General features: G+C 42.6%; 2 protein-coding genes across 2 annotated transcripts in view; one reads left to right on the top strand and one right to left on the bottom strand.

Moving 5' to 3' along the window:
- Positions 1–15,029, bottom strand: part of LOC311226033 (E3 ubiquitin-protein ligase arih1-like) — a gene marked incomplete at both ends in the record, with an annotated part of 246,642 nt that overhangs the window by 209,460 nt on the left and 22,153 nt on the right. The gene's annotated exons all lie outside the window — the stretch shown is intronic.
- Positions 1–15,029, top strand: part of galnt5 (polypeptide N-acetylgalactosaminyltransferase 5) — a 73,163-nt gene that overhangs the window by 40,053 nt on the left and 18,081 nt on the right. The window contains exons 4-7 of the mRNA XM_084310685.1: positions 2,346–2,481; positions 6,985–7,104; positions 11,846–11,963; positions 13,966–14,292. Coding sequence (XP_084166811.1) covers positions 2,346–2,481; positions 6,985–7,104; positions 11,846–11,963; positions 13,966–14,292 — 701 coding nt within the window. The remainder of the gene's footprint in view (positions 1–2,345; positions 2,482–6,984; positions 7,105–11,845; positions 11,964–13,965; positions 14,293–15,029) is intronic.

A 15,029-nucleotide genomic window follows, 5' to 3' on the forward strand; every position in this document is an offset into this window, starting at 1 on the left:
TAACAAACAGCATTGCTTGTTGTAGTTAACAAAGAGGCAGAGTTGATTTACCAAAAAAATAAAACAAATCATATTTTATTTTTTTTATAATCTAATTTTATTTTCCATGCCCATCGAACGAAGCTTCGAAGTATTTAAGACAGCCCTACTTTTAACAAATGTCAGCCATGCATTAGGTGAGTAGCCCACTATTAGGACGTTTTTCAATACTTAAATACTGTACTTAAATAAAGTATCAACCTATCTATATATATCTAATAACGAGACAATATGCAAATAAGATAATACTAATAATTGTCACGGTTCCCCGTATGAAAGTGGCTTGCGACTTACTGCTGGTAAAATCACTGTTTATTTGTCGTTTTGCATAGTATTACATTCCTCTTCTATAAACAATCAAAGTCCCACCGTAAGAGCCTCAGACGGGTCAATTAAACCTTTTTGATTAGAGTCTTTCCTTCGAGCTAAGTTGAACTGAACATTTCACTGTCAAAAGCGCAAACTTAAACAAGGTTGCGTCGCAACACTGTTTTCAAAATAAAGGTCACATATACAAATACCGTAGTAGGCCTCTCAATTCTTATAAAAAAAGTCCCGGATATACATAAATTGGCATAGATCTCTATAAACGGCCCAACACATTGATCACTTTAGGCACACACTGAAACCAGTAACATCACAAATATGAAGCAGGTAATTACCCATAAAAATTATAAACCTTTCATGGGGTTATTTACAATAATAATAATTAATTTTATTTCTAAAGCACTTTTCATTGTGAAACAAAGGTATGCAGAGTTTCTTGTACTCCTGATTAATGCAATGGTGTGTGTTGTGGTGATCTCATTCAATGAGCACTACAAGTGCACACACACACACAGTTTGTTGTTTTTGTTCTATTAGTGATTTACACACTTTCTCAGTTGGTTCATTATAAAAGATACAAACCTGAAAACAAAAGCACTTAAATGTTAAATAAAAGGACCACAGTAATGAGGCAGGAGGAACATATTTTTTTGCACTATAATGGTAAAATTGTTATTTAAAAAAAGTGCCCCTAAAGAATATTCTGTGCCCCTATTGAAAAAGCTTAGCGTACAGCCCTGACATTGCAGTGAGATGCTTGGTTCATACACATACAGCTCATTATAGTAATATTCCACAATTATTACATTTGGTAGTAATAATGGCACACATAAATTCACACAAACATGCGCATTTGTTGATACATGCAGGACTAGTCTTGAGACAGACGTATGTGTATCTCCGCTGCCATGTTAGGTGCGGAAATTGGCATTAATAAATGAGATGTCATGTTCTACAGTAGGACTTACTACTACCCATTAAAACAAGTAATTTGAATAATAGAAGCTTACTTTGCTGGAACGATTCATTTAGAACGTATACAGTGCGTGTGTGTACGTGTGTTTTTTTGTGTGCGCTCGCACGCTGAGGCTCGCTAAGCCTTTCTCCACGCATATTTATTTCTGGAGCATTTCTTTATCCACTCTGGTTGGATGGTGTATTGTACTTGTGCTGTATAATAACAATACATTTTAATCTAATCTCGTTTTGAGATGAGTCGCAAATTGCTTCCTGTTGAATGGATCGGTTGAGTGAAATGCAGACTCTACTTTCCCCCGTTTACGCTTGTCTTCACAGCTTAGAATATGACACGCCCACTGATGATGTCACGGTTCGCACGGAAAAACCAAAAACATTTATGTTCCAGCTGAGCACCAACTTTTCAAGTTCCGAACCAATTAATCCCAGTGTGTGAACTCACCGGCCGGTTCGAGATTAGGTTCTGGAACCGGCACGGAGCCCAGCCGGTGGGAAAGGCCTATTGGGAGACCTTTTAGCTGGGGCCATATTTGTCATAAACTTCATAGAGTCCCACAATCTTTTTCATAAATAGAGATGGTATGACTTCTACTGACCAGCAGTGTAACTAATAAGAGTAGGATATGTACAGATATAGATATAGTAAGGGACTATGTGCAGGTAAGTACAGACTGGTGTGGATAGGTATATATGCAGTGTGAATACATATATATGTAGTATATACAGCATTATAGTACAGTAAGGAGTCCCACCCTAACCTAACCTTAGTATACACTAAATTATGGTATTACCGGTAACTGTAAATATTGCTTCACAAACAAATTCAAATGTTAACAATGTTTTCATTAAACAGCCTCAATCAAATACATAGGCCCTAATATTAATAAGATATATGTGTAAATACTACAGTACATGGTGTCCTGGACCTACATTATGTAAACAGCTTGAATCCGGCTCATGTTTGTTTGACGGCTGCTGCACCTTGTTTGCTCTCCTCTCAGGCGAGGTGCTGACATTCCTGGACTCCCATGTTGAATGCAACGTGGGTTGGCTGGAGCCCCTGCTGGAGAGAGTGTACCTGGACCGGAGGAAGGTGGCCTGTCCTGTCATCGAAGTCATCAGCGACAAGGATATGAGGTGAGGCCAATAGGGCTGAGCCCAAACGTTCGAATGTTCGGACCTTACGTTGGCATTCGAATTCTGAATCAACATTTCTTCACAGAGCGGCTACGTGGCGTAGTGGGCAAGGCGCTTGCCACGAATGCGGAGACGCTGGGCTCGCCTGTTCGAGCCCAGCGCTCCACATTGCTTTCAGTTTAGCTGGTCGTTCATACTAATACACATTGGCCGTATTAGGGGGTGGGAAACTGATGGGTGGGGATCGGGCGTTGTGGACAGCGACTCCTACAGGTCGGTTGGTGCGCCTGCGCAGTAGAATCAGGAAGTGTCGGGGGCAGCGTGAGCCTCCCACACGTTACTCCTCGCCACTGAGAGATCGAGCTGCGCAGGTGAAAAGATGCGACTGCTGTTACCTCAAGTACCGGAGGGGACTTGTGCTATGTATGACTTAGTCCACATTGCAGCCGGCTTGTGGGAGGCAAGAAACAGCGTTCGTGACAGGGGAGGGTTGAATTGGATGATACGAAATTGGGATGGGAGAAAATATAGAAAATGGGAGAAAAAGTGGATAAAAAAAAAACTTTTCTTCACAGTTGCAGATAAAGATTAGGCTACACTAATATTATACTATTATAGTATATGACTCGTCGTAAAAATTTAAATAAAACATTTATCATAAATGATGTAGCCTATCTGCATCCGCTTGGCACTCGGCGCTCCATCAAGACGTCACCATCACTTTCGTACCAACCGTGCCCTTATTGGATTATTTATGTCGACGAAACAGATGAGTTATATTCATTAAAGAGTGTTGATTTAATTAAAAAAATACTTATTCAAATTGAGGATTTAGTTTGAAGATACTTTTTTTTGTAATATTTTTATTTATTTAATTAAAAACGAAGGTTTGAACATCCGTTCGAAAAACCCTGACGAAGTTCGAAGCCCAAAAACGGGCTTCGGGGACAGCTCTAGATGCCAACGGTCAACGGCACACTGGGACTAACCCCTCCATGTGGCCACAGCAACACTGGGACTAACCCCTCCATGTGGCAACACACTGTGGCTAACTCCTCCATGTGGCAACACACTGGGACTAACCCCTCCATGTGGCAACACACTGGGACTAACCCCTCCATGTGGCAACACACTGGGACTAACCCCTCCAAGTGGACGTGGCAGTTCATTGGTCGTCGCTGGTCGGCCAAGCTGTGATGCCAGAACTCATCATAATATTCATCTAAATAGAGTCCGACCCTAACCTAAAATTGAGTCCCACCTAACTTAAAATAGAGTCCAACCCTCACCTAAAATAGAGTCCGACCCTCACCTCCAACTCAACACCAGTAAGACCAAGGAGCTGGTGGTGGACTTCCGGAGGGGCAAGAAGAGGCCCCCCCCCGATTCCCATCACCATCCGAGGGGTGGAGGTGGAGGTGGTGGACTCATATAAGTTCCTTGGGGTACACCTGAACAATAAACTGGACTGGTCGGATAACACAGAGGCCCTCTACAGGAAGGGACAGAGCAGGCTGTTCTTCCTGAGGAGACTCGGGTCCTTCAACGTGTGCAATAGACTGCTGCAGTCATTTTACCAGTCTGTAGTGGCCAGCGTCCTCTTCTATGCTGTGGCATGTTGGGGAGGCTACATCAACTCAAGGGACACCAACAAGCTGGTGAGGAAGGCTAGCTCTGTGGTGGGAGTCGAGCTACCTAGACTAGAGGTGATGGCAGAGAGGGGGATGAGAAGGAAGCTGGCTGCCATCATGGAGAACCCCTACCACCCCCTCTACGACGAGCTAGTCAAGATGAGAAGCTCGTTCAGCCACAGACTCATACCCCCCCGACACTCAACTAACCGCCTCGGACAGTCCTTCATACCAGCGGCCATCAGGCTCCACAACAGTGGGCAGCGACTAGCGGCCTCCAGGCTCCACAACAGGGGGCAGCGACTGCTGCCAGACATTGACCTAGGACTAATAGGAACCCAAGGAGGACAATAACACTACCTTAGGCATACTGCACCTTATGTGGATACTGTGATACTGTGAATAATGTATATTTCAGTGGATACTGTGATACTGTGAATAATGTATATTTCAGTAGATAGTAAATTATAACACTACCTTATGCATACTGCACCTTATGTGACACTGAATACTGTGAATATATTTTTCAGTTAGTTAGATAGTAAATTATATTGACATTTGTTTACTACCTGTACCCCCCCCCCCCTTCCCCCATGCTGCTATGATGCCTGAATTTCCCCAAGGGGATCAATAAAGGAATATCTTATCTTAAAATAGAGTCCGACCCTAACCTAAAATAGAGTCCGACCCTAACCTAAAATAGAGTCCGACCCTAACCTAAAATAGAGTCCGACCCTAACCTAAAATAGAGTCCGACCCTAACCTAAAATAGAGTCCGACCCTAACCTAAAATAGAGTCCGACCCTAACCTAAAATAGAGTCCGACCCTAACCTAAAATAGAGTCCGACCCTAACCTAAAATAGAGTCCGACCCTAACCTAAAAGAGTCCGACCCTAACCTAAAAGAGTCCGACCCTAACCTAAAAGAGTCCGACCCTAACCTAAAAGAGTCCGACCCTAACCTAAAATAGAGTCCGACCCTAACCTAAAATAGAGTCCGACCCTAACCTAAAATAGAGTCCGACCCTAACCTAAAATAGAGTCCGACCTAACCTAAAATAGAGTCCCACCCTAACCTAAAACAGAGTCCCACCCTCACCTAAAATAGAGAAGATATTCTTTTACTTTGCAGCTTGGCCGTTCAATGACAACCCAGTTTGATGAGTTTATTCGGACGCCCATTAGCTGTTACCAAGGAAACTACTATTCTTCATATCCAAACATCAAAAACACAGTCTTCTGTCAATGCACCCAAACCCCCAACCATGGCTCTTACCCTTTACTATCGGGGCTCGGGGGGTAGAGCAGTCGTCTGGTAATCCGGAGGTTCCTGGTTCGATTCCCGTGTCGGAAGTGTCCCTGAGCAAGACACTTAACCCCTAACTGCTCCCAATGAGCAAGTTGGCACCATTGGTGTGTGAAAATTAGGGATGCACCGAAATTTCGGCTTTCGGCCGAAAGAGTTTTTTCACCGAAAATATATCACCGAAACAGAAACAACCTGTAACCTAACGCGTGTTGTTGTGATGATGTCGCGCTGTCGGGAGTCGCGCTGTTTCTATGTAAACTCTGCGTGCAACGCGTCCAATAAATGCGTCTTTAACATCCTTATTTACTATATGCCCGTCGCGGTTAATCACCGAGTGATCTAATATGCATATTCTTCAGAGCGAGAGGGGGGGGGATAGTGTTTCTCACATTGACGCTGTCTGTCGTTGATAATATAATCTTTCTCGAGCATACACGTCGCGCGTCTACTGTGCCGAGTCAAGAGAGCGCATTCATCTGAGGACTAGAAAGGTGCGCTCAGTAGAGCACAGATGTCCGCCGCGGCAGCCAGAGAAAAGATGGAATTAATGTACTGTATGCATTCAGAAGTGCTGAATAAATGTTTTATGGACCCATAATAGTGATTATTTATTATTTAAGTTAAGTTTAGCCATAATCATATATTTTTCCATAATCATAATGTTCCACAACATTGGTAAAAAAAAATTCTATTCTATGAATAATTTTCGGCCTTTCGGCATTCGGTTTTCGGCCAACTGTTTTCTATTTTCGGTATCGGTTTCGGCCAAGAATTTCCCATTCGGTGCATCCCTAGTGAAAATGTGAGGAACACATTGTAATGTGCTTTGGATAAAAGCGCTATATAAATGCAGCCATTTACCATTTATCCCCAAATACAATAGAAAATCATGAATTATTAGTAATAAAATCAGTATTTCAGGCTTAAATTAGCTGATTCCTCTAGTGGAGTAATGTGAAGGGTCCTGCCTCCAATACCGCTTCTGGTCCTGGTTCTGTTCTGGAGTCTCAGAACCTTGGTGCTATCCATATCCGTCTGAATATACCTGCATATAATCCTTCTATATACCTACTTATACACCTGCTTATAACCCATATAACTCTGTATGATAGCATGTACAGTAATGCTGTATATACCATGCATATAATTTGTACATATCTGTAGATACTATATCTATATGTGTACATACTACATACCTGCATATAATCCTAAATCTGTACATATCCCTTACTACCATAGTGTCTTTATACCTCTTATCACTGTACATATTAATACTACAACTCTGTACATACATCTGATTAGCACTATTACTCAGTAGTACTAATTTATATATTTTATACCCAGTTTAATCACCTGTATATTACTATTGCACTTTACTGTTACATTTACACTCTGGTTGGATGACAAACCTATTTTCGTTGTACTGTACTTGTGCTGTATGATGACAATACATTTGAATGTAATCTAGGAGACGGTAGGAGATGTGATAACTTCACTAACAGAATTCAGGACAATGTCGTCATAACATCAAGTTCTTCTCTGTCGTCTGTTCCCTCCTCCCAGTTACGTGCTGGTCGACAACTTCCAGAGAGGGATCTTCAAATGGCCGTTGGTGTTTGGCTGGAGCACTTTAACGGAAGACCACATCAAGAAGAACAACATGAGCGTCTCAGATCCCATCAGGTAACACCTGTGATACATGAGGGTGTCAGATCCCATCAGGTACTAGGGGTGCACCGATATGAAAATTGGCCACCGATACCGATACCGATTGTTCAACTAACACAATCGGCCGATACCGATACTTGTGGCAAAAAATAAGTATTTTAAATTTTTTTTAATATTTTCTTTAATTTTTTTTTTTTATTTTTTTTTATGAAACTACTGTATATTTGTATGTGTGTTTGTATTTGTAGGCCTCTTTACTTACTTAAAAAAAGGAAACATCAAGAAATATGTTTATGGTATCACTGATCCCTCTCCCAGTATCGTCTGGCGGCCTGCAGAGGGATACTATTTTCTCAACCAGAGCTTTCAACCAATGCAATGGAACCATTCTGGCGGCCTGCAGCGGGATACTATTCTCTCAACCAGAGCTTTCAACCAATGCAATGGAACCATTTTGATTGACAGTCGATTCGGCCAATTACGCCACACCGCTAGCACCCACCTCCTGCTGTTCTTACCACCAATCGGCAAGCGTTTATTCATTTTCTACTTCGGGGCATGCCGCCATTGATCTGCTTGCGAGAATGCGAGTCAAACTCAGAACCACAACAAGCTAATACGTTAGCTGCCCGGCAGTGCCCGCCGACCAGCGCGCTCCACAGGATGGCCAAACGAGACACAATGATTTTACTGCAACAAATGTTATAATAAAACAAAGCCTTTCTATACATTTGTCTGGTTGAAAACTTTATTAACAGATTGCAGAATGTGTAGTTGGGTACGGAATGAGCAACGGAATGGAACCGAGCTATGAACGGCTTGCTTGCTATCTTCGGGTAAATACTATGCTGATGTAATTGAACGTGTAACTAACTATATAACGTTAATGCCACAAAACGAATGTTTGTGTCATTTTAACAGCAGATACTTTCTTAAATGCCATCCTCCCGACAGAGCGGTGTTGATGGGGAGCTCTGATGGGTTCCCTTGGTTGTGTTATTAGCATTGAACAGCTAACCGAAAGCTAGCGTTAACTAATGTTAAAGGTTTAGCCATAACGTTACGTTCGCTAAAGTTGGGGCTATTCATAATCCAGCAATAATGGCTGCAGACCTGCAAGCAAAGTACAGCAAGTTGGCAAAGGAGTATTCCAACGTAAATCACATTTTCACCAGTAACGTTAGTCTTCTGCCTCCCGGCTATGAACGGACTCGGAGTAATGCCTTGCTGCTATGGGTAATAATAATATGCTGATGTTATTGTCCGTGTAACACTAACTATATAACGTTAATGCCACAAAACGAATGCCTTGTTAATCATAAATAGTAACTTTGATGCAGTAGCTTGTGTGTGTGTGTGGGGGACAGCGGGCGTTGTGCAGGTAGGTCGCGAGTGAATTCTATTTTTTTTTGCCTTTTGACGCTACACAAATTGATGGTTAGTTATCGGCGACTGCTATCGGCACATTTGAGCTTATCGGCCGATAGGCCGATAGCAGTCAACAAGGCACTTATCGGCCGATACCGATACCCGACCGATATATCGGTGCACCCCTATCAGGTACTGTCAGTAACACTGTGATACATGAGGGTGTCAGATCCCATCAGGTACTGTCAGTAACACTGTGATACATGAGGGTTTCAGATCCCATCAGGTACTGTCAGTAACACTGTGATACATGAGGGTGTCAGATCCCATCAGCTACTGTCAGTAACACTGTGATACATGAGGGTGTCAGATCCCATCCGGTACCTTCAGTAACACTGTGATACATGAGGGTGTCAGATCCCATCCGGTACCTTCAGTAACACTGTGATACATGAGGGTGTCAGATCCCATCCGGTACTTTCAGTAACACTGATACATGAGGGTTTCAGATCCAATCAGGTACTGTCAGTAACACTGTGATACATGAGGGTTTCAGATCCCACCCCGTACTGTCAGTAACACTGTGATACATGAGGGTGTCAGATCCCATCCGGTACCTTCAGTAACACTGTGATACATGAGGGTGGCAGATCCCATCCGGTACCTTCAGTAACACTGTGATACATGAGGGTTTCAGATCCCATCCGGTACGCGTGTATGCTTTCCCCAACTCAGTTGTGTTTCCGCGTTCCCGTTTTGCGCTCTGATTGGCCAGGTCATGTGACATGTGCGCCAAACGTGGGACAGCAAGTTATGCGCCTATTTCCGGGTCTAACAGCCTGCAAACTACCTGGCATTCTATCGCCATGCTCTAAGACAAACTCTAACCTTAACCAACTTCGAAAGAGTGCCTAAGCTTAACCGGCGAAAGAAGGGCAGGCGTTCTATCGCCATGCTCTAAGACAAACTCTAACCTTAACCAACTTCGAAAGAGCGCCTAAGCTTAACCAGTGTAGAAACTTGCGGTCCCACGATTGGCGCACATGTCACATGACTAGAAACGTGCGGGCCAATCAGACGCGGAAACACAACTGCGTTGGGTAAAGTATTCACGCATCCGGTACCTTCAGTAACACTGTGATACATGAGGGTATTACACACATCAGGAATATAATCCTAGCATGGAGTCACATCCCCTTCTTCATGTCTCAAGGCTGCATCTCCTTCTCACTGTCTGTTTCATGACTGAAGGATCGAAGACGTCAAATAAATAAGGATAGTTGTTTTCACCTAGTCAGCATATTTCATGAACAATACAAATGTAGCTAGTCCATTAGTACATGGTAGTAATACCACTGTAAACTCAGGATTACAGGTGCAGTATCGGGAAAGGGGGTTTGTTTATATTTGCATAACCTGCGATTAGTGTAGAAAATGTATCATTCTGAGGTGCCGTGAACCAAACGTAGTCCTTCTTTGACTGTTGGTGAACAGAACTGCTGTCGTTGTAAAGAACCGCAGTGAAACAGCAACTTTTCAGGCAGGACCCAGTGTCCCCCTAAGGATCTGTTTATTCAGTTGTAAACCCTTTACAGCATAGGTGTCAAAAGCATGGCCCGCGGGCCAAATGTGGCCCGCCACGTCATTTGATGTGGCCCCCCAAGAGCCCTGGTAAAAAAAAATAGAGAAAAAAAATTTAAACATCAATCTTGGGTTAAAAAATAGCGGCGTTAAAATAATTGTGGGTTAATGAGTTAATCAAGCTTTAACTTTGACAGCCTTAGTTATTACACATTCTTACACATACATGTATGTTGAACATCTGAGGTATTGATGAAGTAACAAAGGAAAAAAGCCAAAAGCACTTACTCCTCAGACATTCTTTGACAATTTTACAGCCCAAAATACAAAAAAGATCCAGGCGGAATAGGTAACAAAGGGTTGAAGAAATATTGTCTGAACTGTCGGATGCAAACTGGCTGTGTGACATAACCGAGCATCTCGCTCAATTGAATAAGAAGCTGTAGGGAAGCAAACAAGTCCCACCCAAAACTTGACCAATATAGTTGTGAACTGAGCCAACCCTTATTTAGTTATTTTTGAGTACAGTTACAGTTGTGTGTTCATGCAGACACATAATAGCAATTTCATTACGAATTGAAAATGGGGGACCCTGATGTAAACAAGTCGAAAGTCTTTCTCTGGTCTGCATCCCCTTAACAATTGTGTGTATTGAGCTGTACTGTACTGTACCCATTCTGCAATCTGTTAATTAAAGTTAATTAAACTATCTTCCATTAGTTGGATGTATGGCCTCTGCAAGGTTGTGTGCAGCCATTTGTTTTTGTAACATCTGCTACATCTGTCCCACGTGTTCTTTGCAGCTCACAGTTGTTAGTTCTGCCCCTCTTGACTGTGACAAAAAGGTTTTGAACAAACTTAATGTCATAGCTTGTATTTGATGATATTCTTCTTTGTTATTTACTTGAATGGTTTGATCATTGATTGATGGAGTAATATGGGATTCTGATAAACTAAAATTACATGTTAAAATAACATAAGCTAACATATATTTTTACATCTATGCAAATGCATATGCAATATGTATAACTTGAATAAGTAATAAATACAGAAACAACATGTTTAACAATATGTAAATGAGTAGCTACATTTATTTTACATTACATTAACATTTATACGGTCTTTGGCCCTTTGAGGGCAACCATAATGCTGATGTGGCCCTCTGTGAAAATGAGTTTGACACCCCTGCTTTACAGCCTTTAAATAACCCTTTACAGCCTTAAGATAACCTGTTACATCATTTAAATAACCCTTTACAGCCTTTAAATAACCCTTACAGCCTTGTTTCTTTAACAAAATGGGTTGCAGGCCCTCGTCTGGTAGATCAGTAATATGTTTTAATGAGCCTGGGTCACATGACAACAGTAGTAATATGTGTTAATGAGCCTGGGTCACATGACAACAGTAGTAATATTTTTGAAAATCTAATTTCGGTCCCTGATTGAAAGGTTTGAGAAACTATCCTTTTAGAACAGACAGAATTACCAGCATTCTAGTTTCTTCTCTTTTGTCCTGAAAAGAGTGAGTGTTGTTGATGTTTTGTGTACTTATTATATTTATACTTACTAATTATACCCAAAAAAAAGAGCGCTGATGGAGATGGTCGCAGTCTTTCAAGCTCTCACTCAACCTTGCGTTTTGCTATGTTTTTTTACTATACCATTCTTGTATTCATTGATGGTTCTTGATTGTGCACTGTTGAGTCTGAGCTCGAAACACAAGAATGTCAGTACCTGCAATGCCCCCTGTATTGTTGTGTATTTGACAAATGAAGAACTTGAACACAACCCTCTCTTCGACCCTACAGATGTCCAGTTATGGCCGGAGGTCTCTTCTCTATCGACAAGAAGTACTTCTATGAGCTGGGAGCATACGATCCTGGACTGGATGTGTGGGGGGGTGAGAACATGGAGATCTCATTCAAGGTAAATCAACATAAACAGAAGCTGATGTTGACGTCAGACTCCTTCAAGTCCACGGCTTTCTGGGCCATTTAGTGAATTCATATTCACTAAATGGCCCAGAAAGCCGTTCATAAATATCTCTGCGCATCCCGGCGGAAAACCGGATGAATTAGACGCGAGGAAATAATGTGTCATGAAAGCGTTGTAGTCCTAAGACAGAGGAGACCCAGGGCTTTCAATGGACATCGAAATTTCATAAAACTACACTACCCAGCTCACACCAGCCGCTGTCAAAGCTGCTGAAAATATTTTTTGCGAAAGATTCTGACGTTATTTTTGTGATTATATCTCACGGGTCGGACAAACCTGTACGTTATTGCCATAAAATAGGCCGTAGTTTGTTCTTTACATTTCTGTGAACATCTAGGAAAAAACTTCTCAATCTGCGGAACTATTTACATAATAAAAATTCACGGTTTTTGCTGCCCTGTCAGGGATGCCTGGTGGTACTAAATCCAGATTGAACTCTGCCATTGGAAAGAGGAGATTTGGCCCGATCCATAGATGTATGACTTGGCCATAATAAGGTCATTTATAGGCCTGATATTCTATATTCTATATTCATATTTCAAATTGCATGGGTCCGGGTGGCAAAAAGAGAGTACACCACAGAGAGGTAATACACCACAGTAGGGCTGCACGATTCTTGCTCAAATGTGAATCACGGTTTTTCTCTAAGCATTGAGATCACGATTCTCTCACACGATTCTTATTTTTTCAATAAAATCATTTATTGCACTCTTTCTTAACACTTTGACGACCGATGGGCTTAGTCTAATTAGGTAGTGGCTAGAGGACCGGGGAATGTAAACAAACATGTGGGTTTTCTAACCGCTATATCTATACTTTATAGTGTTGCTATCTGTCCATTCTCATTGTCAATTGAGTGCATAAACCGTCCCTTCAGAATGGCTTAAAGAAAATAAAAACCATCGGTAGGTTGTCATTTTATAGCGCCGTGAATATAAGCTTTATCGCAGATTTCGTATCATCTATTTTCTGGAAAGCTAGTTATAGAGCTAAAGGCTACTAACGTTATATTCAACGGCATTTCCGTTGTATATATGCTAATGAAATAACAAACTGCTTATGATCCGGACTATCCCAGAGCATCTATGGATGAAAGGGGGGCGGCGGGGGACGTCGATAGTATTATCGATTACCAATACAGTGTCCGTGTAAGTAGCCACATTCACAGATCGATTGCTAGCGTTGCACAGCAAGCTCCAATCCGGCTATAAATTAGGTGATAAATGTCTTACCGTCAGCCCGTGTGATACCCGGCAGCATTTCCCCGTTATCGATCGGCATCTGGTAGATCGATATGTCCATTGGTTGATGATACATCCCCTTATTCCATGGTGAAATCTCCGCTTCGAAACGTGATACACGGTGCATGCTGTTGGTTTGTGATCAGAGTAATATGATACTCCGTTGGAGGGTAAAAAAAAATTCCATTTGCCCACAATGATAGTGCAGCGATGGCGCCCCTAAGAGGATCTGGCCGGTATTGCATGTTGCCGATTCCACAGAGGCGGGTAGATCTGCAGAGACGATCGGGGATCTTGATCTGGTTATTAATATGGAATAAAACAATAACAACTTGCCACGGCTATATACGTGCCTCTGGTCCACAACGCATGGCACCGAAACACGTATATATATATGTGGCTGGTCCTTAAAGTGTTAAACAAACAACATATCAAATTGTTTGACTTAAACTTAAAAGTATCTTGTAACACAATAACTCAAGTCAGAATCGTCATCATTTAAAAAAGTTAAGTAAAAAGTTAAAAAAAGAGAATTGTATAAAAAAAAAACGTCATTTAGAAATGAGATTGCATAGGTCTATGAATCGAGATCGTGATTTTTTTTTCGATTAATCGTGCAGCCCTACACCACAGAGAGTACACCACAGAGGGATAACACAAAGGTCATTCACCTGCTTTGTCATTGTGAACAGATCTGGATGTGCGGCGGTGAGATCGAGATCATCCCCTGCTCCCGGGTCGGACACATCTTCCGTGGCCAGAACCCCTACAAGTTCCCCAAGGACCGGCAGAAGACTGTGGAGCGGAACCTGGCGCGCGTGGCGGAGGTCTGGCTGGACGACTACAAGGACCTGTTCTACGGACACGGGTACCACCACCTGCTGGACAAGAGAGTGGACATCGGAGACCTGGCGCAGCAGACGCAGCTGAGGAAGACGCTGGGCTGCAAGAGCTTCAAGTGGTACCTGGACAACGTCTACCCCGACATGGATGCCCCTCTGGCCAAAGCCCAGGGCCTGGTAGGTGCATTCACTAACAATGCAAGGGAGGCTGCGCTCTGTTATTCTTAGAACCGCTTCTGGTTTTTGGTAACTAGTTCCAAGTTAGTAAAATACCCACATTTGTTTAAAGGGGACATGCATTGCTATTCCTTGCACTATTTGGGCAACTTTACACAATTCCTGTGAGTCTATTGAACACATCTGTAAGGTTTATTTAAAAACAAATCATTGTTTTATATTTCTAATGGAGTACTCAAAAGCATCATTTTCCAGCCGCAGGATTTCAGGCTGTTATTGGATGGGCCCATAAGCGCTTTCAGTGACAGTCACCCACACAGCGTAATAAATACGAGAGAGAGCGAGAGAGAGAGAGATGCCCGACACACACGCAGTCAAGTTTGTGTGTGTCCCCGACGAGGGAGAGAGATGGCGCACACACATTTACACACACTTCTGCAGTCCCTCCCGCCGTCTCTCTCTATCTCTCTCTCCTCGCTCGTTCTCTGCCTGTCAAACCCCGTTTGAGGAAGTGTCTGGTTACACTATGCCTACGTCCCCGACACACACGCAGTCAAGTTTGTGTGTGTGTGTGTGTCCGACGAGGGAGAGAGATGGCGCACACACATTTACACACACTTCTGCAGTCCCTCCCGCCGTCCCTCTCTCTCTATCTCTCTCTCTCTCTCTCTCTCTCTCTCTCTCCCTCCCTCTCGCTTGTTCTCTGCCTGTCAAACCCCGTTTGAGGAAGTGTCGGG

Source organism: Notolepis coatsorum, assembly GCF_963971535.1.
Source record: "Notolepis coatsorum genome assembly, chromosome: 3".
In the NCBI taxonomy this organism is placed as follows: domain Eukaryota; kingdom Metazoa; phylum Chordata; class Actinopteri; order Aulopiformes; family Paralepididae; genus Notolepis; species Notolepis coatsorum.